This window comes from Cydia pomonella, chromosome 10 (genome assembly GCF_033807575.1).
Source record: "Cydia pomonella isolate Wapato2018A chromosome 10, ilCydPomo1, whole genome shotgun sequence".
Classification (NCBI taxonomy): domain Eukaryota; kingdom Metazoa; phylum Arthropoda; class Insecta; order Lepidoptera; family Tortricidae; genus Cydia; species Cydia pomonella.
The window spans coordinates 14,552,849-14,576,549 of NC_084712.1; the positions used below are offsets into that span (position 1 = coordinate 14,552,849).

Below are 23,701 nucleotides of genomic sequence, written 5' to 3' on the forward strand. Positions count from 1 at the left end.
TTTGCTTGCTATTACAATTTTGCAGGCGTTATAATTTTTCAAATTATCGATTTAATTTTTAAGAAAAAACGCTAAGGTACAATTATTTTTATTACGCCAGGATTTAGTACCTTTAATGTTTAATCTGTTAAGTTCAAATAACTCAGTAAATCATGTCTTAAAAAAGGCTAGGCGCCAATTCAAAGAAATCTTCCTAAGAAAAATCATTTTTAAGACATGATTTTCTGAGCTATTAGAACTTAACAGATTAAACATTAAAGGTACTAAATCCTGGCGTAATAAAAATAATTGTACCTTAGCGTTTTTTCTTAAAAATTAAATCGATAACTTGAAAAATTATAACGCCTGCAAAATTGTAATAGCAAGCAAAATATAAAATGAGTAAAACTTGGAAAGCACAAATACAATGACTCATATTATAATTGAATATGAAGGTACAAAAATTTGGCTTTTATAGAATTTATCAATAACCACGGGAACATAGCGTAATAAAGTACACCCGCCATTCTGACTGTCAGGATGGCGGGTGACCTGTTTTTTGATGATAACTTTACGTACCGTGAGGTACAAATTTTTTTAAACGAGGTACTAAATAGTACAAATTAGGTACAAAAATATGGTATGCTTTTCATTTGATTTTATTTAGGTACACCCGCCATTCTGACTCTCACATTAAATCGATAACTTGAAAAATTATAACGCCTTCAAAATTGTAATAGCAAGCAAAATATAAAATGAGTAAAACTTGGAAAGCACAAATAAAATGACTCATATTATAATTGAATATGAAGGTACAAAAATTTGGCTTTTATAGAATTTATCAATAACCACGGGAACATAGCGTAATAAAGTACACCCGCCATTCTGACTGTCAGGATGGCGGGTGACCTGTTTTTTGATCATAACTTTACGTACCGTGAGGTACAATTTTTTTTAAACGAGGTACTAAATAGTACAAATTAGGTACAAAAATATGGTATGCTTTTCATTTGATTTTATTTAGGTACACCCGCCATTCTGACTCACGATTTTAGTTACATTGCGGACTATTGAGGTTACAACCAATTCGGCCAACCGGTCAAATGCCGCAATGTAATGAAACTCGCATACAAGTTCTCGTACCGTGTAAATGAGCCCTAACGTTAACAAATGAGAATTCACAGTAAAACACGTAATTCTTAATAAAATTTTATTTAAACAAAATAATATAGTCGCAGCCTGCCAGTGTCGCTCGGTGCCGGCGCGCGCCGCCGCCGTCGTGGCGCCGCAGCGGCGCGCGCCGAGTGTCTTGTCCACTGATATACACAAAATATTGATAATAATATACAAACGCCCCTAGATATTAATCGTTAACCTGATTATATTAAAAAAGCTGAAAACTTTATAAATCCATAATATACATTACTTTAACAACTCGGGCGCTGAGCCTTCACATGTATATTTTCTTGAAAATAAAACGAACCACCTCTGTTTGCACGACCGTTTATAAGTACTGGAGGAGCGGCGAGTCGGCGGCCCCGCGCAGGGCTCGATAGGGCTCCGCCCGGATATTGGTCACTTAGAGCAATAAATTATTATCTATTACCATAATATGATAAAGTATTGCGGATATATATTATAATTAACATGTGATCCAGGCAAAGCTGAGTAAGTCTGGACTTATAAAAAAGTAAAACTGACACCCCGGTACAAGCGAAACTGAATAAATTTATGTGCGTGTCCTACAGCAAACCAATTCAAATTATTTACTTTCAAAGTGATACGTTACACTACAATAGAATAAATATTATGTGTATAAAATGAACATGTGAGCGTAACTAATAAACAAAAAGTTATGGTGATCATCAGACACGAATTCTTAGAAAAGTAAAAAGTAACACCATTTCAAATTGAACATTTATAGAGGAAATGCTTATAGCCGGCTACCTTTTACTAGAACTAAGTCGATGATCCTTCCCAGGGAGCCTTACTTTATGAATGGTTTCACCGAGTTCATAGTGTTGTAGGTTCACTTGGGAAAAGCAGTATATGAAGAGAATTTGATACCTAGGTAAGCATTTCATTGTTTGACATTTCGCTCACGGCTCACTACAGAAGTTTGACTCCTCTTATGGTAAATAAGGCAATCCGAAGCGATGTCAATTAGTATTAACCAAATATGATTCAAACTAAGCAGAATATAATTTCGTTAAATTAATTATTGTATATTAAGAGTATTAATTCACGGCTTGCCTAAATAAAATAAATAATCACCGTCTCAAGATAAATTCCATAACTTATTGTTACCATCATAATAAAAGGTATCTGTTTATTTACGTTCACATGACGATACAGAGGGCAAAACGATCTCTACGTTATGCTTCGTTAATGCTATCTTTGACTATCCGCGAATACGTAATACTACGCGGTGTCTCATAAAATAAGACAATTACATTTTAAAAGTAGTAAAATTCAATCGGCTAGGCATATTTTGGAGGCATCAAACGATTTACAAAGCGTCAATACCTTTAGAGCCATGTGAAAATAAAAATAGCACGTTGAATATATAACATGGTGCTGTCATGTGGAGATACTAATTTTCACTTGATGGCAGTGGCTGTTAAAATATATTCTTTTCTGAGGACTAGCTGTTCTATCAATATTAAGAAAATAAAAGTTAGACGTGAACATTACAACATACTGAAGCAATATACCACTCGAGCTCTCACATGATACAGATCCCAAAATTCAGGATTACATTTTACATGCTTTCTCTGATAATATAGGTTTTGGAAAGGCCTATCCTAGCTAAATTACAAATCATAGTGCCAGTTTACTCAATCACTTTTAGGACTTTACCGATAGCAATAGTTTTATCTGAAAAGAAAATAAAAATTATAATTAGACAAGGAATTGATTATTCAAAATATAGGCTTGTTTCATAACGACTCAAGCCAGCTATTCACCCCTTTCCAGGCAAAGTACGATTTATCGACCACATACGCGCCATTAGAATTTCAACTTTAGCATTCCGATTGAAGGTTCAAATTAGATTACACTTTCGGGAAATGTTACTTGTCTTCAAATGGATCATCAAAGCTGGATGAATTGGAATATATTTGGATTTTTTGGGAAAACCTTGTAGATTAGTGCGGCCTGGAAAAGGGTCAAAGTCACATAGACTATAAACCTAAACTTTTATTTATTATTATATGAAACTTTAAACTTTGTTGAATGTGAATCGGTTTTCTTGTTTCTTTCTGTATTTCAATAATATATGATTATTTAGTACAGTAAAAATTTACTTTCCAACAGGAAAATAGTCTATTCGAAGAAGGATTAGATAATATAAGTTATATAACTTAATTAAAAAATGTCTATAGTCATGTAATGAAAAAAATGTAAATTATTATCTGTTTAATGAAAATAAATATCCAAAGTATACATGATAAAATAAGGTAGAACCTTCTAAATAGGAGGTTATGTGGTAGCTTTTGGCGAAGGAAAACTCGCGAGGAAACTGGAATAGGTATTAATTACAATTCCGGCTCCGAACGGCTACGGGGGCCCTTCAGCATGAACCCGAAAAAGTCGTAAGATAGGAGAAATGAGGTAAACTTACTCTCGTCTCTTAATGTGAACCTGCCCATTTGAGCAAACTTCTTGAATGGTTCTAAGCAGATGATGCCGGCGCACTCTATCCTCATGATGGCCACTTGGTCCTGCTTCACGAAGCGCGGCCGCGTCTTGGACTTCTCTCCGGTTTTCTTATCCACCAGACAGATTAGTGCCTGCACAAACACATATCCACTTACTACTGTCATCACAGATATTGGAGCAGGCAAGGTGCTCAGATATCTGATCACGACTTTATAACGTTATTATAAATATATTTGAGTGGTTTGGCCGCTTTAATATGTCAGTACAGCATACAAAAGAGCTAGCACGAATAAAAATATTGAAGATGGCATCACAATTGTGCGAATTTCGTCTTTACACACGGCTCTTATATATTGAATGTTGTATTGTAAATAATAACTTTCTTGCAAGCTAAATTTTATACGATTAAACATTTATGGCATCATAATATACTACGAATTTTCAGGAAGAAAATTAACCTAGAAAGCTTCTTCATCGAGCGTGCTCGTGCCGGCGCCGGTACGAAGTTACACCAAGTTTTGTCTTATTTATAAGACTGCGGCGAAAAATTTAACCTTTTATGAATTTAAGCTTATTAGGTATTTTAAGTATTTAGGGGGCGTCCATTAATAGCGTGAGGTGTTTTTGAGCATTTTGTAACCCTCCCGATGAGATGTATTGAGATTTGCTTCGAAGGCAGGGATGCCTTAGTGTTTAGTATGAGTATATACATTTGCTACTAAACGCAAGTTCTATCTCGAACGATCAATATTGTAAATGTCACTGCTTCGCTCTCTCTCACAATTGAATGCGCTCTTGACATTAGCACCGGAGTGCGACTTGATTGCGTGGCGATGGGCGGCTGTGAGAAGGGAATGCCTGAGAGTCTGTGAGATGATGGATGGAGGCCCTCAACTGTTGTTGTGTAGTCTTACGCTCTTAATTTATATAATTTCATGATGTATTGGTTGCGGCTGTAATGTTATGGAAATATGTTTGAAATAAAATTAAAATAAATAATATGCGATACTTGCTATTTCGTAAAGTAACTAGAAAAGACAGTTTCCATTCAGTTGACTCGTAAAAGTTTTTGATTTTAAAAAGCGTTCTATTCATGTAAGAATCCCCCTGAATACCTCACGTAGTTAATAGACGCCCCTATTACATTACCAAATGAGGTCTCCTCGCTTTGGAGGTAACTGGTGAGATTTTTGTCTCAGTTATTAAAACTTGGGGATAGACCACAGAATTTTTTCTCTAAGTTAGGTAAAACAGAATTTGGAATAGAGATGGAATGTCAAAGAAAATTTTGTATTTATGTGGCTTCAAAGTTTTTTTGACAATACACCTCTATTTCAAATTCTCTTTGGTTAGGTGCCATTAATAGTAGTTTATGTGACTGCTACATAATAAAAAGGCATTAAAATAGAGTGTGGGTTGTGTGGGAGAATTAACGAGTGTGGGTTTAAGAAACGAACGAAGTGAGTTTCTTAAAAAGATCACACGAGTGTTTTAATGCCTAATTAATTATGTACAGTTACATACACCATTTTATCTACACACATACTATAAACTTTCTATGAAATATTCACTAACCCAAATTACAGCCTCCGTTGGGGCATGGCGGAACTCGCGGATATATGGTGGCGTCACCGAAATATTATTATCGCTTATTTTACACGAAACTTTTGCTAGTTACCTTAAGAACAACAGAACATATTCATTTTATACTTAAAACTAATTAAAATATAAACTGTACGTCAAATGGCGATAAATGAAAACTTTTTCACGCATGTAATTTTTTTTCAATTAAGAGAATCTAGAGTTGGGGGCCTATTTCCGTATCATTCGATACAAACTAACATGCGACATATCGTCGGGGATAGTGCAATACCGCGTAACTAACAAATGCAGTAAGGTCCAATTACCTTGTACATTGTTAGAATTTCGAACTCTTACGACTTTGTTAGTTGCACGGTATTGCACTATCCCCGACTATCTGTCAAAATTGTATGCAATTGACATTTCATTTCGAACAAAAAGGCATTTCAACTGATATTAGAATAGAGGTCAGATCGAATTGCTTTTTTTTTCGGAGATGTTCTAAATTTTAATGCATAACCAAATCGATTTTGATGTAGTTATGAAGCTATAACTACATTATCGCAGAGAAGAAATTTGTTGTAACAAAACAGTTTATCGTAATGTTGGCCATAATTTACGGATTTTGAAGGCATCATAGAGGGTTTATGATAATATATGTGTGTAGATAATATTTTTATTAGTATTCAATTGTAACGGTTTGGTCACACGGACGCTGCTCCGCGGGCCGCGGCGGTGTGCAAACGGGACGTCGCTATATAATGTTCATAGCGCTGTCTCGATCACACAGTGGATCCGCGTACGTGTGACCGAAGCCTAATATATCACTGCAGAACTGGGAACAGGTAAAAAAATAATCCTCAGCTGTTACCACTGGTCACAACCTGGAGGAATAACCCGTTATAATAACCCAACTCTAGTGGGAAAAACCCGTTGAGCATGTCAATAACCATTACATTGAAAGTGTTGTCTTACCTTTACAGTAACCTCTTCGGCGGCGCAATGTATGTGCATGACAGCTGAGTATCCCGCACAAATGATAGACTTATGCTCCAAAATCACAACTTGAGCATCAAACACCTGCAAAAGAAACACATTTCAATATTTAGTTTATTGGGCAAAGTAACTGAATGTAAATTATTTATATTTTGTATAATATAGTTGCATACAATTATACTGAATTTATATTCCATGAACCCCCAGCACATCAGTCAACAATTGATAAAGGGTATAGCCGGGCTATTAGGTTTTTAAGGGTATTAGGTACTTATTGCATAATGTACAATAGGTAAAGGTACAACATATCCAAATAACAAATAAGTGTTATTTTGTATGGGATTTTGAGTTTCCAAAACGTTTCGCTTGGCGCGCTGTCTCTAAATCCCATACTAAATGAGACTTAACGCAAACGCGTATGTCACGTTTCGAAATCGAATAAATGTACACTAGGGGCTCTGTTCTTTACATGGAACTTGACTTTTATAAATTATAAAAGTTTGTTTCTATTAATAAGAATGACTTACTCTTCCAGTAGTAATGGGTTCCGCGATGTCGCAGAGCACGAAACCAGGCGAGACATCTTCTTCTTCGATGCCTTTTAGCTTGACTTTCACGTTCTCGCCAGGCCCAATGGATGTAACCTCAATGTCGTCAGACCACAGCTGATCAACATTCACTTGCACCTGTCAAACAATGATTATTTGTACAATCTATTTCTGACTAAAACAAAAACCGGGCGGTTTCCGTGATGATGTCATTGGTGGAAAACAATAGATTGTTAGTGTTTCCATGTACAGACAAATTTGAACATGTACTAATTGACGTTAAATGGTAAATTAAGGTTAATTGTGTTGACTTTAATTTATTAAATAAAATCTATTATACTGACGTACTAAATACGGAAGTCTCTATTTTTATATACTGGGTGTTAAATGCGAATTTTCTAGACTAAGAAACTTATTTATATTTTTTATTCCGCATGAAAAGAGAGAGAGATACATATACATGGTTATTGAGCACAGACAGTATAAATTGTCGTCGAAAACACTAGGAACTAAAAATGATGAAAATATTAAGATGTATATGGCTTATAAAATAAATAAGATTAAAAAAAAAAATTACGCTTACGAAAATAAGATTTAATTTGATTATGTTTGCGCTACGACGCACGGTTTAGGAGATACAGCCCTATAAAGATTTCTGCATGTCTGAAAAAAAAACTTTATGCGGCTGTATCTCCTAAACCATGCGTCGTAGCGCAAAAATAATGAAATTGTTGTTCCCCTTCAATACCCCACGCACTGAATAACCTATCACATTAGGACATGAAGCAATCATCATCATCATCATCATCATCCTATTTTTATTATTATTTCATTGCATGTTTGAGAAAAGCACTATACATACCTACGGCAGGAAATATGGGGTTGCCCGCCTCAGACCTATCCGGCCTCACTCGCTCGGCCGTCTATATGTCTTCGGCCGGCAACCCCTTTCGTCCCGGCCTCTGTAGTAATGTACTAATAATATGAGGGCCGTTCCAAAAGTTGTTAGTTGCTTCGGCTCTACTCATGCGAAAACAATATTATTGTTGCAGTTGCAGGCAAGTAGATATAGACGGGAGAAGGATACGCGGCCGGCAACCCCGTTTCTCGCCGAGATTTGTACAGTGCTTTTCTCAAACTTGCAATGAAAAAAAGAAACAGAATAGGGTTGTTTCAAATTTTTAAACATTCTATATTAACCAAACGTTGCCCTAAAATTCAACTTTTACCCTAAAAACGGCTTTAAATACGTTAAATTAACAAAATATATTTTGACACATGCTTTCGCGCCCAAAATGCTCTTTGAAAATTGTGTGACGGTACAATTTACGGTTTGACACATAACTATGTACATACACACGTAACAACAATGCCCCCCATTGTCTGTTCTCAGTACAAAATTTGATATTCAAGCCGTAGTATTTAGGTATTTGGGCAAGCTGTGTATGTGTGGGTTTTTAACCAACTAATAAAATATGTTTTCTGCAATAATAGAGTTATTTTATTTTATCATAAAGTATTCATTATCCATTAGCATTTCTATTATGTTAATTTTTAGTGAAGATATCGATGCTTCAATTAATGCCCACCACCAAAATGGATACGGCTTGAGTATTAATTTTGTACTGAGAACAGACAACGGGGGGCCTACCGCGAAAACCTAAAATCGCATATTGCGGGGATCTTTCTCTTTTACTCTTACTAAGACGTAATTAGAGTGACAGAGAAAAATGGCCGTGTCAAACCGAGAGTTGTGACATCATCAGAATCTTCAATGTCGTTTCGACTTGTGTCACGTGACGCGTGTTAAAAGATATTTTGAATTCAATATTTACAAAAATATGCTCATTAGAGGTCCACGAAAGGTAGTTTAACATGTTCTTATAATCCATAAGAATTTATTGGGATACAATTCTGCCCTAAGATTTGTAGATGGAAACAACCTCATTGTCAATTTGTTTTATTCATAGGTTTACACAGCTAAAAACAAATTATGAATCTACTACTATTTGATGGTTGAATGCCAAGACACTGTATAGGGGAGCGTGCATGAACTGTAGGAGGCAGCACAGGAGCCGTCAGATTTTTGGCGCGAGGCGTAAATGTGATGTTTAATGTTCGAATGTAGCCCACAAGATGGCAGTGCCTACTATGCACAAGAAAACACGTGACGTGTAAATGTACATGTTTATGGTTCCGATTCAAGACACAAGATGGCAAACCCTCCAATGCGCACGGTCCCTATCACAATTTGACGTTTAAAAACAAAAGGAGGTTGCTTTACAGGCCTGGGTGCGACCCTGTATGAGATTCCTTTACATATCATCTTCACTCATTGCACCGGATACAGAGTATTTCCGGGCCTAATTTGAAGTAAATCATGTCAACATTTCATTGCAAGTTTGAGAAAAAACTACATACATCGTCACAGTTGAAGCTGTGTCTAATTTCATGTCACATGTGAATAATGTCAGGACTTACCCTATTGGGCATGAGGAAAAGGATGCTGCCTTTTCTCGTGGTCCCCGCCTCCACCTTGCCCATGAGCACGGTGCCCATGTCCTTGTACTTGTCCACCACGGGCATGATGAAGGGCCCGTCCATCTTACGGTTGAGCGACGGCAGCTCGTCGATCAGCTGGATGAAGGACGGCCCGCGGTACCAAGGGCAGATCTCCTCCGATACCTGGTAATACACAACGTTTTATAATAAAAATACTACATATACAAGGCTCTTGTCACAGGGTAAGGCGGGGCGGCCTACGAAACTGCAACGCATCACAACAGATCACAGGAGACCCGAGGCGTTCGTGTCATACAAGATGACGCGTAGATTTGTCAAATCTAACCTTTAATCTCATGGCAATACGAGTCAAGGCACGCGTCTTCGTGAATGATACCATCATAATTGCCAGAGCAAATTTAAAGTGCAAACTTCCGAATTTCAAAAATAAATGGGGAAGGAGTAGTTAAAATCTGTGCAAGGGAAGCAACTTCAACATTAAAACTTGATGTCATCAGATCATTAGTCATAAAATGCCTTGGAGGATTTAACAAATGGAGACGCCTTTAAGAGCTTGCCCCTCTGTCGAAAAGCTCGGCCAATGGTCATATGTATTGTATGGACTGACGTTTATCTGACATGGCTATTTGTACGTTACGTAGAAATAGCCATCCATTTGACGTGCCCCTCCGCCGCAAAAATCGGCAGACTGTTTTGTACAGAAAATTACAGTCAAGGCGTCTCCAGTTTTTAAATCCTCCAAATAAAATGCATCTTCCTTCCTAAGAAACATATAATTAAGGAAGTTGTTTTGGTCTTTCAAATAGGCGCATGGCACACTGCATCCGATTCGCACGTCGACGAGCGGGCGGGATGCCGCTATAATGCGCGCATAGCGTCGTCTCGCTCAAACTTTGGAGCGACTTGCGAATCGGATGCAGTGTGTCATCGCCATAGAGTATCTACAGAATTGGAGTAACTACGGTTAGAATAGTTATTTACGATTACGATACAAGTGCGGAATATAGTATGATATTTACAACGAGTGGCGATAAATTAAAACATGACAGAAGGGAGTGTTTTAACTCGACGCGAGTTGTGAATTACCTATTCGCATGTGTATAGCACAACATTTTATAGGCACGGAAAGCGCTTATTCCTGCACTAGTGTGGGTTATTTTTTTTTTTCAATTAATTATTAAGCGTCACTGAAAAGGTCTCCACTCAGCTTAATGTTAAGATACCACCTAAGGACCTCGACGCTGGTCTTCCGTGGAAACCTTTCCGAGAGAGCGCAGCTACACGCTAAAGTACAAAATTTTATATATTTAAGTACAGAAGTTTCAAGTAAATATCATAAGGCTATAATTATTATTCAATTAAAAACTACAATAACAAATAAATTATTTTTGAATTAACAAAAAAATTATCACCATATGTAATGTAAAATTTACAAAACCTTTAATGTTTTATTGCTGACCGTCTAGCATGATTTGTGTGCTCGCGCGCGAGTCCATATCAAAGAGAATTTGAAATAGAGGTGTATTGTCAAAGAAAACTTTGTAGCTACATAAATTTACTGCAATCTTTCGACACATGATTAAAACTTTTAGAACGCCATTTGACGTTGATCCTTATTTTTTCACTGATGTGTTCAATTTGTTAAATATCAAAAAGTGGCGCCATCATACCGCGCACTACCTACAGGTTATGGCGATGCTGCTATACCTTTGGCCTTTGATCTATTAGATGGCGGCACTTTTGGATATTCATCAAATTTTAACACATATCAGTAAAACAATAAGGATCAAAGTCAAATGGCGTACTAAAAGTTTTAATTATGTGTCGCAAGAACAGTAAATTTACGTGGTTACTAAGTTTTCTTTGACAATACACCTCTATTTCAAATTCTCTTTGGTGTGTACTCGCGCGCGAGCTAGCAGGTCTGATGTGGTCTTTGAGGAGATTGATGACATGATAAACTATATAGAACGCAAATTTTAGACACTTACTCTTTCCAATAAGCCTTGTCCAGTTTGGCCGGACACAGGTAGGAAGGAGAGGTCCTTAGCTGGGTTGAATCCGAGCTTTTTGAGGTAAGGCATGATTTTGTCTCGACATTCATTGTATCTGTAATAAAAGAAATTAGTTGGTGAATAATAAGTGTTCCAGCAAGTTTTAATTGTGTAATTAAATTCGGCATTTTGACGACCGATTTGGATACCGATCACTAGTGGGTAATCCCCCAGCCTATGAAGCCAATGAATCGATGATCTTGGGTGCGAATCCCGGTAAGGGTATTTATTTGTGTGATGAGAACAGATATTAGTTCCTGAGTCATGGATATTTTCTATGTATTTAAGTATTTGTATATGATAATATATATATCATTGTCTGAGTACCCACAACACACGCCTCTTGAGCTTATGGAGGATAGGCAGGCGTTTGACCACGATCACACCTGATGGTAAGTGATGATGCGGTCTGCGGTGGAGCACGCTTACCTATGGGATACCTATTTACTCTAGCCTTGAAGAGATTCTAGCTTACCGTAGGACTTACTCAAATTGTGTAAGAATGTCCCTATAATATTTATATATTGCCTAATAGTAATAATCACTTGTGTAATGAGACTCAGCAATGATGAGACCAGCACGGCTTGACTCGTATAAAGGAGAGCTTGACGCAATGCACGTTTTGATAACTGGTGTCTATGTTGTCATGGCAACGGACTCATTATGGTTATTATTGTTCTCTATTTCCTGAAATGGAGCCCTGTTTGTAATACATGCTGTCAATACATACCTCTTCTCATCCCAGTTGACAGTGGGGTCATCCATTTTGTTAACGAGAGCTACTAAATGCTTCACTCCGGCAGTCTTGGCCAACATAGCGTGCTCACGAGTTTGCCCTCCTCTGTCGAAACCAGTCTCAAATTCACCTTTACGCGCTGAAATAACCTGAAAAAAAAATCCAAATGAAAAAATAAGGTTCGTTTGAATTTTGCACATAAATACAATCGTGCTTTATATATTAAAACCGTTTGAAATAATTTGCCACACTCATGGACCTGTCGCGTGCGCTTAGTATAGACGGATACAGCCTATAATTAAAAGCTCATTATACGATTGTATCAGTACATTTAACTATCACATTTAAATGGCATATAGTGAAGTAAATTTTATAATTGCGTACATTTTAATTACGGTTTATAATCTAAAATAGAACAGATTGATAACATCGGGTAGAGACTGTGACCGCGGTTCCGCCTGCGTGTAGTTCTTGGTTTGTGACAGCTTCGTTCCCTGCCCAAAATGTTGGTATGGTAATTCGTTTGGATATGGAAGGATCTATTGCTACACTTGGGGCCTATGGCATAATAAAATACAAGCTAATACAATTCGTCATTTTGTTTGTAAAATAATAGTATTAGCAAAGAGAATTTGAAATAGAGGTGTGTTGTCAAATAAACTTTTGTAGCGACGTAAATTTATTCCGTCGCTACAAAGATTATTGAATATCAAAAAGTGGCGCCATCTAATAGATCAAAGGCCAAAGGTGTAGTACTACTTAGCATCGTTTCGAGCGATGGCGCCATAACCTTTAAGTGCACAGTATGACGGCGCCACTTTTTGATATTTAACAAATTGAACATTTATCAGTGAAAGAATAAGGGTCAAAGTCAAATGGCGTTTTCAAAATTTTTATTATGTGTCGAAAGATGGCAGTAAATTTACGTCGCTACAAAGTTTTCTTTGACAATACACCTCTATTTCAAATCTCTTTGGTATAAGCTTGTATTTTAATGTGCAATAGGCCCCAGGTGCAGGATATTAATAGAGCGCATTGTAAGGTCCATCACCTTGTAGCCAAAATTGCAAACTTAAACTTGTAACCTAACCCGCGTGGCGCCCTCTACAGTCCGCGCGCGTTCTACACACCCTTGTCCCTTGGGCGTTGAAGGGACGGCTATCTTGTGGAATACATCGGCAGCTTAGGGCTCAATACACGGTGCGGAACTCGCATGCGAGTTTCATTACATTGCAGTACCTATTTGATCAGTCAGCTGAATTGGATGTAACCTCAACAGACTGCGATTTAACTAAAATGAGCCCTTGAACTTGATTAACATGAGCCCAAAACGCTCCCTATATTATATTATCGTACAATGATATGGATACTCACCGCTGGTGGCCTAGCGGTAAGGAAGCGCTGGTGGCCTAGCGGTAAGAGCGTGCGACTTGCAATCCGGAGGTCGCGGGTTCAAACCCCGGCTCGTACCAATGAGTTTTTAGGAACTTAACTTATGTACGAAATATCATTTGATATTTACCAGTCGCTTTTCGGTGAAGGAAAACATTGTGAGGAAACCGGACTAATCCCAACAAGGCCTAGTTTACCCTCTGGTTTGGAAAGTCAGATGGCAGCCGCTTTCGTAAAAAGTAGTGCCTACGCCAAATCTTGGGATTAGTTGTCAAGCGTACCCCAGGCTCCCATGAGCCGTGGCAAAATGCCGGGACACCGCGAGGAAGAAGAAGATATGGATACGCACCAGCACGGCTAGGTCAGCCTGCGCCGCGCCACCGATCATGTTGGGCACGAAGCTCTTGTGCCCCGGCGCGTCCAGGATCGTGAAATGCTTCTTCTCAGTCTCGAAGTATGCTCTCCCCACCTCCACGGTTTTGCCCTTGTCGCGTTCTGCACAAAACAATGTATTCTCAATTCTATATAGTAGCTAATTTGAAGTTTGCCTCAGGGATCGGAAACCGGTATTTTTTGTATGGGAACGAAAACGGTATTTCGTTCGTTTCGTTTCGTTCTTTGTTAATTACTTCATTTCTAATTAGGCAATCTAATAATACGAAGTCGTTATCTGAAAACACAACTGAGTCCTACATTTAGAGTATAAAATAAACCGAAATATATGGTTATTTCGATGTTTTTGCAAAAAACCGGTTCCGATCCCTGGTTTGCCTACCAACTGGCTAAAATAAAACAAGAAGTTGTAAAAGTTGGATTCAATCTTTTACGATCGCGACTTAAGTTTAATAAATAAAGTTAAAATAAAGTGGGATAGTTTTCAAGTTAATTCACGTGCGCTAGTCCCGTTTTAATAAATAATAAGAGGAGTTGTGATAAGAAGTTAAATGATCTCCCATTGTGATGCACAATATCTGTGAACCAACGTCACCACATGAGCCTTACGCGAATGAGTTTATATATAATGAACGCATTTTTGATAAATGTTATTACGCTCACCTCTTTGCCGGTAGGTGAATGAAAGGATTTGCAACAGATCCAAAACAATATAAAAATGTAAAAAACAATAGTTGCACACCTTCTTGGTTGGTGTCAAGCGCCCAAGAAAGATACCACGACTCTCGGGACTTCTCCCGCGCTTCTCTTTCGTATTTGTCCAGAGTTCTTTTATCTACCATGCCCGTTAAGGACATAATTTGACCGCCGATTGTCGATTTACCAGCATCTAGAAACACAAATTAAATACATTTTATTTAGCTCTCAAACGTAAATCTACCATCAGATATTAAAATAGGTTGGTTGGACAACCATGAGGTCAATAATCCTATTCTATGTCAAGAAGAGCCACTTGTATCCATGATGCATTATAGATGATTATAAGAACAACATAGTGATGTATTTTGTTTTGGCTTCTCTTTTTACAGAGTGGCTCACTGGAACTAGGTTTTCAGGTTTCTAAACTCTTTAATCACGTGGTGTATAACGGTGCAAACTAAGCCTCCAATGTTGCCGATGTGCGCGGGTGTGGCCTCGATATTTTTTGATACAAGCAAGGCAAATAAAATTTGGGCCCACACAAGTCCTTTTTTGTGCTATGTCATGCGTTGTCACCTTGCTTCTCCAATAAGCACTTTACTCAAGAGTGATGTTGAAGATGAGCAACTACCTTTTAGTGTTACGAGTTACAAAAAGAAAGTATTATTTAAAATGAAGTGGTCTTACCGACATGGCCGATGAACACAACATTGACATGTTCCTTCTTGCTCCGGGTGTCTTCCACTCTGGGGGGTTTTTTCTTGGGAACTTTCTTTGCCAACTCGCCTAATTCATCATTTTCCTGAGGTAATAAGAATATAACTTGAGTAAGGTATTATGACTTTACATTAAGATTTTATTATTTATTTGCAAGACAATGTCTCTGATTTTTAACCCATCGACAAAGGATAACATATTCTATTCTTTGAGTGTATGTCTACTTTTTTGCCATACTCTATAGCGCAAACAGTTTGATATGAAACAAATGAGATGTTTAATTTGTGTTAGATACAGGGTAAGAGTGGCATCAATAATTTATAATCAGTCACAATATACAAAAATGTCTTTACTTTTTGTGGATCCTCCTATTACTATGTGATAAAACTTTGAAGGTAGTATACATGGAATACAAACGAATTATAAATCACCCACAAGCAGATTTAACTAAAAACAAATTGATATAATGTTTACAATTCATGTGTTGATAAGGTAAAAACATCATTAGTAACTAGTCATAAAAATAAGCAGTTGAAATCTCTCAAAAACAAGTAATTTATCTGTCTGGGTTATTGTGCTACATGCTAGATTCAGTGACTGCAATTATACATACTCACTTACAGTCTAGAACAGGGATCACCAATTAGTTTTTTCAGGGGTCCGGTTTTTTAAATAAAATAATCATTGCGGTCCGTTTCAGCATTAGTGACCCCTAGTCTAGAATAATTGATTATTAATTGAGATGGGCCAAATATGGAGTTTGCCGAATGTTTAGTTCTGACCTTACCAAACTGAATATTCAGCCAAATTATCTGGTTCATCTGTTTCACTCTAATAAACCATTTTAAAACACTTTAATTACATTAGCAGCTAAAGATGAATCGCTTCCTAGCCAATTCCTAAAACAAACAGGTCAAAATGCAAGAGACTTGAGGAATATTCGGCGCTTAAACCAAATAATTCGGCCGAATACGAACATTGGAAAAGTTGCTGAATATACCCAATACCAAATAATACCCATCCCATCTTTAATTATTAATGTCAAACACATAACACAATAACCATATCAATCTATGCTTTTTCTGATTGTTGATTTATATTCTTGAGGTTAATACTTGGAGGATTTAACAACTAGAGACACCTTGTCTTTAATTTTTTGTACAAAACCGTCTGGCGATTTTTGCGGGGGAGGGGCACGTCAAATGTATGGCTGTTTGTACCTAACGTACATATAGCCATGTCAGATAAACGTCAGTCCATACAATACATTCGTATGTATTGGCCGAAGGTTTGCGACTGAGAGGTAAGCTCTTAAAGGAGACTCCAATTGTTAAATCCTCCTAGGGTTAATCGAATTCTAATTTCTCGTTTTAGTAGATTCTAATCAATAAATTAAATACCTTTCATGCATAAAGGACAACTTAATATTAAGCAATTACTATTACAAAAATTGTCAGGCCAGGTAGCATACTGAAAGTATAATTTTTTTATATAATAGTATTTTATACCTCTTCAAAAGGTTAATCTGCAACTTACATGCTGGCTGGTCATGGACTATGACTTGGCAATCAACGTTTTCCTTGTTTATTTGTCAGTCAAGGGGCAGATGCCTTGTTTATTGCCTTGGAGACTTATTTATTTAGTTCCTGTAAACTTATGCCTGACACCTGCTTGATATTGATTTATACTATACCCAAAAAAAATATTAAAAAAGTTTGGTGGTAAGTAAGACATAAGCCGACCGAATAAGAAAAGTTAATTGACTCATTCCAATCTAATGCTGCATGCATCCACTAATAACGCAAAAAAAGAACCATGCCAATTACAGTGGTTTGAACCTGTTGCTCGATCTCCTCCTCATCGGGTTCGTTGTTGTCCTCGGGTGTGAGCAGCGCGTCGTCGGCCTCGGCCTCCCAGCTGTCGACGGTGGGCGAGACGTCAGGCGGCACGGGCGGCGCGGCGGCTGCGCCGGCCGGCGGCACGGGCGGCGGCTCCTCCACGCGCGGCGAGGCCGACGCGCCGTCGCCGCTGTCGCCGCCGCCATCCCCGCAACCTGCGGCGACAACAAGCTTGAGCGGCCCGGAGGGATGTGATGTATTAACTGAAATTAACTTTCTTAACATCTTGCACTTGTCAATAGGCGGATCCACACAGAACGAGCCACCACCGCGAAAAAATTGCCGCGCGAAGCAACTCGGGTGTGTAGACGTGCCTCGGGCGAAGCAAACGCACTCGCGGCCGTAATGCCATACCAGTGGGTCATTCTGTGTTTATTCAGATTATAAAAATATATGCAATTTATATTTTATCGTTTTCTTAACATAATTTGTCAATTAATGTATTGATGGTTTTGGTGAACAATTGAGCATTGTACTTTAAATAATAAATACTATTGATTCTAACTGCGTTTTAAGTACTTCTGATTCTGAAAATAATATGCTTGATTTTTAAATGCTTCCTTAAGTAGATTGACAGTCCTGAGGAATTGTGACAAGATAGTCAATGTACTCAATGTACTTCACTTTGCAAATCCTATTGGATCGAGTCTGCTGGGTACAGACAAAATATATAAATTGTTTTATAAGAATTTAAAAAATTAGTATGTGTTTAATTTTGTTTTTATTATTGGAAACTTTAGACAGAGTAACACTATTCCTTACTAAACCACTCATTCCCAAACTTTTGTAAGAAAAAAATACATACAAATGCTTTCTAAGTGTGCCCAAATGATAAATCTAAGCTAACTTTTAACCACTTTTAAAAACATGCAAGAACTATTTATTTCACACTATTATAACAGGATGAACCTCTAACAATGGACGCACTTAGAATAACACAATAACTTACATGCACATTATAAACTAATGAACACGGCAAATAGAAAACCAGACATGATAAACAGAATATATAAAAATGTTCCAGTTGAGTAAAAAAACATGATCAAATATCCGAAGATTGGGTTCGTGCCTTCGTTAAGAGGGGGAATTGGATTGTAAGCGGTTGAAACGAAAAAGAAAATTCCAAGCAGTCAAGAGTTGACATCACACTGAACAAACATTTACAGATCTATCCATCAAAAAATATCAAGGTTATCAGTGCCTCTACTCTAATGATTGTCATGTAGTAAACTAAATATGAAATATTGTTATGATAATGTAAAACTTGATAAAATATTACTATTAACAAATTGTGAATCATAACCTTATTAGGTAGGCCAAATGACATAGGCAAAGGTAAAGAAAGGTTACCTTTGTCTGATTTTTATTGCATTTACTGACTTTATTTAGACATTAATACTGATATATAAGCACGTTGTAACAAATTTATTGGTCAAAACGAAAGCTTTTACTTACGTATGTTGCGTGAATCTTGCATTTCAATAGTTCTTATCAAAGAATGGTTGTTATCTACGTCAGCATAGTGTTTATTGGCTCGAACTACTAGGAAGAACTGATAATTCACGCTAATTTCAATGTCGATGAATTAAATCATAGGAGAAAGTTGCGAACTCAAAAGTAGGTATTGGATAGGCGCCGCGTGTCTCGACATAACCCGTTAAAACTGGATTTGTAAAAAAAATACATACTGCATTCAGCGTTAACATTTTGGAAATGTAGTGTCATGAATTAATTACGTGCGATTTTTAGAAAATTAGATCATTATACTCAACAAACTATGTTATAATTAGTTCTAATGCTTCAATGCAGATAGCTAAATGACAAGACAACCGACTTACCGTTCAGGACGGGACTATCAGCAGAATTCGTAGAACCGCTTTCAGATTTTTGTGGTGATGAGGGGGATTCGGAGGTTTCGTTTGCCTGAGAAGGCATACAAAAAGAAGGCACGAACTCCACGGCATTTACATTCAACGTGGAAAATTTTGTAGACACATCATTGGAATCTTTTGCACCTTGTTCACCTATGACATCGGCTTGATTTTCCCAAGAGTCCGGAGCACCGATATTGGACATTTTTATTAATCAGACAGTGTAAAGTTATTAAATAAGTCTTTCTTTTCTAGTTATTTTTATAATTATTCGCGTTCTTTTCTCGATAGATCCGCGTGTGTCTTTATCTCAGACCGGAAGTTCATGGCATTTTGCCAAAAATGTTATATTACATATATGTATAAAACAAATTAATTAGGTATAGAATTTAGACAAGATATTACAAATGGTAGTATTGTTAAATCTTTTTCATGCTTGTATTTATATTAAACGTGTACAAGGTACATTATAGGACTTATAAAAATTAAAATGAACTTTATTTGATATTTTACATCCGGTGGTAAAATTGCCAGGTACAATAAATAATGTGAAGCAGGTAGTAAAGGCGCTCACTGACGGAGCGATAACATACAAAAAATATCTCATAGCAAGGCATCTTAGGATATATTTTATGTATCATTTGACAGAGTCTACACACGATATATATATATATATATATATTTTGGTATCTTACGAAATCTTATAGGGAGGCATCTTCAGATACCTTGTGATATATAGCTTTTTACCACGACGGTGGCAAACAAGCATACGGCCCGCCTGATGGTAAGCAGTCACCGCAGCCTATGGACGCCTGCAACTCCAGAGGTGTTACATGCGCGTTGCCGACCCTTTAAAAACCTGTGCACTCCTTTTTTGAAGAAACCCATACTGTAGGAGTATTATATTCTTTGTTCGACAGCCGGAGCGTCCGCGGGAGGAAATTCCTCTTGAAACGCACAGTACGCGACCATTTAGGTTCTAAGGTGTGAGGATGAACTCCCTGCCGACGGCGAGCGGTGCGGTGATAGAAAGTGGCCGTTGGCATCATGTCAAACAATTCCTCAGAGCACAGCCCATTGTACAAGCGGTAGAACACACACAAGGAGGCAAAGTCTCTCCTTAGACTTAAAGGTTCAATACCGCTTGTGAGTTTGGGATCGTCAACGATTCGCACAGCGCGCCTTTGGACTGAGCTCGGTATATTACGATATATTTCGTCTCTCTCACAATGTAGGTGCTAGAGACAGCGATATATTTTGGTATCGTTGGCGCGTGTGGTGCTTAGATAGCTATACTGTAGGGACCGTGCGCGTTGGAGGGTCTGCCATCTTGTGGCCTGAATCGGAACCATAAATATGTACATTTACACGTCACGTGTTTTCTTGTGCATAGTAAGTTTGATAGTAAGTAAAACGTAGTGATTATATGCTCTTTGGTAAGTGGCGTAAGTGCTGCCATCTTGTGGGCTACATGGGAACAATAAACATCACATTTACGATGCATTTACGCCTCGCGCCAAAAATCTGACGGCTCCTGTGCTGCCTCCATGGAGATATAAAGTGGAGCACACTCTAACTGTTTTTGTTATAGTAAATTGAACCTTATCACTGAGACAGAAAGGTGTTCTTACCAGACTAGAGAAAACGGTCCACTTGAGATAGCAAAAGTGGGGCGCGGTGTCTCACTCACACATGTTGCCAGTGTTAAAAACATACCATTGTGGTAGTATTTATATCAATATACTACTGAAATTAAATACTTTCTTATTATATTTTAGTGCTATATACAGAGTGCGGTTCTCAAATCTTTTAAGTGATTTGTAAATAATTGTGATGTCAATATTATTAACTGATTAAACCAAGCACGTGCACAACAAAAACATTAATTTTAATATGGTAGACATTGTAGAAACTTTGAATATTAATTGGTATCCCCAACTTGATGACATATTTTCGAGATATTTCCAAAATACGTGAATGGTGGGGCTCAGCATTTAATTGCGAAATATTTAAAAAATGGGTAAAAAATGTTGTGTGACAGGTTGTAGAAGTGAAAGTTTGGCTGATTGTGGTATATATTTTCACAGGTGAACCACAGTCATTCAATTTTATGATAAAAATACAAGACGATAATTGTCAAACTCATTAGGATGACGTCGGCACGATGTGAATCAGTATTACACAATTCTTATTAAGTACTTAATAAGTTTATCTAATTAGATATGTCTATATTTCAGCATGATTAAATTGGTGGAATGATAGCTATTACAGAATAATTAATTGCCAAATTTGAAATCCAAAGTCCTTAAACATTCCAGACTTACGTTTATACATTATATTTTAATACTGAAACGGTTTTACTAACTATTCATATATTCGTAATCGATTCGATATAGGTTGGACACACATTTCCGTCAGTAGAAAAAGGCAGCAAATTTGAAAACTAGTCGCAATCACAGATCTACGATGAGTAGAAAACGTTTAAAGAAATTCAAGATAGTTAAAGTGTGCAAAACGTAATCCATCATGCATATGAACATACCATGAGTGCGAAAGAGGCAGACTACAAATGAAAAATCGTGACCAATTTTGAGTTCGATCGACATTGGTGGCTAACGGCCGCCATTTATTAATTTTCAAACACATGTCCGGCATCGTAACACCTTAAGTATTTTAATTAGAAAATATAAATCTCATCCAGATGGAATCCAGGGCTATAACCGCGAAAGTCGAAGTACATCAATTGCGGTCGTTTTTCTCTGTCACTCTTATTACGTCTTAGTGAGAGTAAAAGAGAAAGATCCCCGCAATTTGTGAATTTCGGTTTTTGCGGTAGGCTCGACTCTAACAAGCTCCACAATACTATCGTAAGAAAAAGATAATATGTTTCTCTCTAATATCTATTACGCTCGATTGACAAGCGCCTTGGTTAAAAACTATAATAAACGGGCGGAGCGGACCGCGACCCTGGCCCTATCAGCATATCTGGCTCTCTCTCTCTCTCTTACTCATACCTGTGTTCTTGACAGAAGTTACGGCGGACCACCTTCCTCACGATCGATCATGGTAGCGTGGCGGTCCGGTACGCCTATCAGTAACAGCTTTTAGGACGACTAAATTAAGTAAGATTTTGTGAAGCGTTTTCAGGGGCCATAATACTAGCACAGCAAAAATACAGTAAGATTCTCTGTGACTATGCACGAATGAGAAAAGATCTTGGCCAAACTATATATTCCACGTTATCCTAATATCCCAGATACATATAACTCATGGTCACCCTAATTAGAAAGAGATGCAACGGCCCACCTTGACTTGACTTCTCATGTGGACACACTTTTTGGCCAATGTACCCTATCCGGTTAATCTAATAAGTCCGTGTCTGCCTCCTACAGCTCCTACACTCCCTATAAGTCAAGTCAATTCAAATATGACATTGTCTTCTATTCAGATGAACTATTCAGATGAACTATGCAGATGAACCATGAAGGCCTAACAATATCTGTCAGTACCTTACAGTTTAATTAAGTTTAATCACATATATGTCACGTTCACGTTCCATGGGAAGCAATGGGAAGGGGACGTTTATGCGCCAATTACATCGACATTTCCCGATTTCGGCCCTGAAATCAGGGGGCCTACCGCGAAAAACGAAATTCGCAAATTGCGGGGATCTTTCTCTTTTACTCTCAATAAGACGTAATTAGAGTGACAGAGAAAAATGCCTGCAATTGACGAATTTCGATTTTCCCGGTAGCCGCCCAGTTCCGATTTTGGGCCTGATAATCGTTTTCGTTACACGGAATATCAGCACTTACGAAGTAACTAATTAATAATCTGTGATCAGCACATCGTTATCAATATTTGAAATGTAAAAATACTGTCTCTAATTGCCAGTAATGTTTATTGTTTGATATTTTTGCATATGAACCACTTTTTTACATTTCAAATATTGTAAATGTGCTGATATTTGGTGAAACGGGAAAATATCATTTCTCGGGTCCGATATCGCCTGATAAAGTATGGATGTAATTGGCACTTTACCTTGGGACATATCGCTCCGTCTATGAAGGACTTAAAACCGTTATACACGATCAAACAATGTTCCACATACCACGCGTTCAAGCGGTTTATACCAGTAGTACGAAACGGACCTCAACTACGGTAGAAAAAGTAACTTAAAAATTAAAATGGCGGAGATATTGCCGATCACAGTTTGCGTTTGCAAGCGTCGATTGCGTTTGTTAAATGCGTATGCAATGTGATTGTGATGTTTTGTTCAGGAAACTAAATGTAATTCAGTGACATAATTAAGCTAATCTTGGAGTTTATATTAGTTTAGTTAGTGAATTCGTGACAGACTTAAAAAATTGTCTCTACGTATAGTTTAGGTTAGTAATCAGCAAGCAGTTTTATATAGAATTTAGCAAATTCAAATTATTTGACATGATAGTAACAAATTGGCTTATGTCCATCATCGGATATGTCTGTGCACTATAAGTTCAAAAGTGCGCTAGATTATGACACGGTTACATTCGATGGTCTGCATATATCAGTAGGAGATTTGAAAGCTGCTATTTCCCAGCAGAAAAGGATTGGAAAGACATCCGACTTTGATCTGCAAATAACTAATGCTCAAACTAAGGAAGGTGAGTAA

At 37.5% G+C, this 23,701-nt stretch overlaps 2 protein-coding genes across 6 annotated transcripts in view; one reads left to right on the plus strand and one right to left on the minus strand.

Annotated features, from left to right (window-relative positions):
- Positions 1-1,175: 1,175 nt before the first annotated feature.
- Positions 1,176-19,387, minus strand: LOC133522212 (eukaryotic peptide chain release factor GTP-binding subunit ERF3A). Of its 3 annotated transcripts, none has more exons than XM_061857453.1 (12): positions 19,015-19,387; positions 17,105-17,331; positions 15,249-15,363; positions 14,605-14,751; positions 13,819-13,964; positions 12,072-12,226; positions 11,279-11,396; positions 9,246-9,449; positions 6,744-6,902; positions 6,196-6,300; positions 3,602-3,770; positions 1,176-2,856 (listed from the first exon to the last, which is right to left on the minus strand). In XM_061857453.1, the coding sequence occupies exons 1-12, from the start codon at positions 19,250-19,252 to the stop codon at positions 2,813-2,815; spliced, it is 1,827 nt and encodes a 608-aa protein (XP_061713437.1). In that variant the 5' UTR covers positions 19,253-19,387; the 3' UTR covers positions 1,176-2,812. The 3 variants fall into 3 exon arrangements, with proteins under 3 accessions (XP_061713437.1, XP_061713438.1, XP_061713439.1); XM_061857454.1 differs by having other exon boundaries at positions 17,117-17,331; positions 19,015-19,385; XM_061857455.1 differs by lacking the exon at positions 19,015-19,387 and adding an exon at positions 18,632-18,933.
- A 3,580-nt stretch (positions 19,388-22,967) lies between these two features.
- Positions 22,968-23,701, plus strand: part of LOC133522214 (E3 ubiquitin-protein ligase RBBP6) — a 48,901-nt gene continuing 48,167 nt past the window's right edge. The window contains exon 1 of one of the 3 annotated variants that reach the window (XM_061857457.1): positions 22,968-23,693. In XM_061857457.1, coding sequence (XP_061713441.1) covers positions 23,528-23,693 — 166 coding nt within the window. In that variant the 5' untranslated portion in view covers positions 22,968-23,527. The remainder of the gene's footprint in view (positions 23,694-23,701) is intronic. The other 2 variants (XM_061857458.1, XM_061857459.1) reach the window with 2 other exon arrangements.

Bases quoted from the DNA above. Each gene is read 5' to 3' on its own strand.
- LOC133522212 (XM_061857453.1), bottom strand. From the start codon at position 19,252: ATGTCCAATATCGGTGCTCCGGACTCTTGGGAAAATCAAGCCGATGTC. The intron at 12,227-13,818 runs GTGCGTATCCAT...TTTTTTTTTCAG, and splicing joins AGGCTGACCTAGCCGTGCTG to GTTATTTCAGCGCGTAAAGG. The intron at 6,301-6,743 runs GTAAGTCATTCT...TTTCTTTTGCAG, and splicing joins AACCCATTACTACTGGAAGA to GTGTTTGATGCTCAAGTTGT.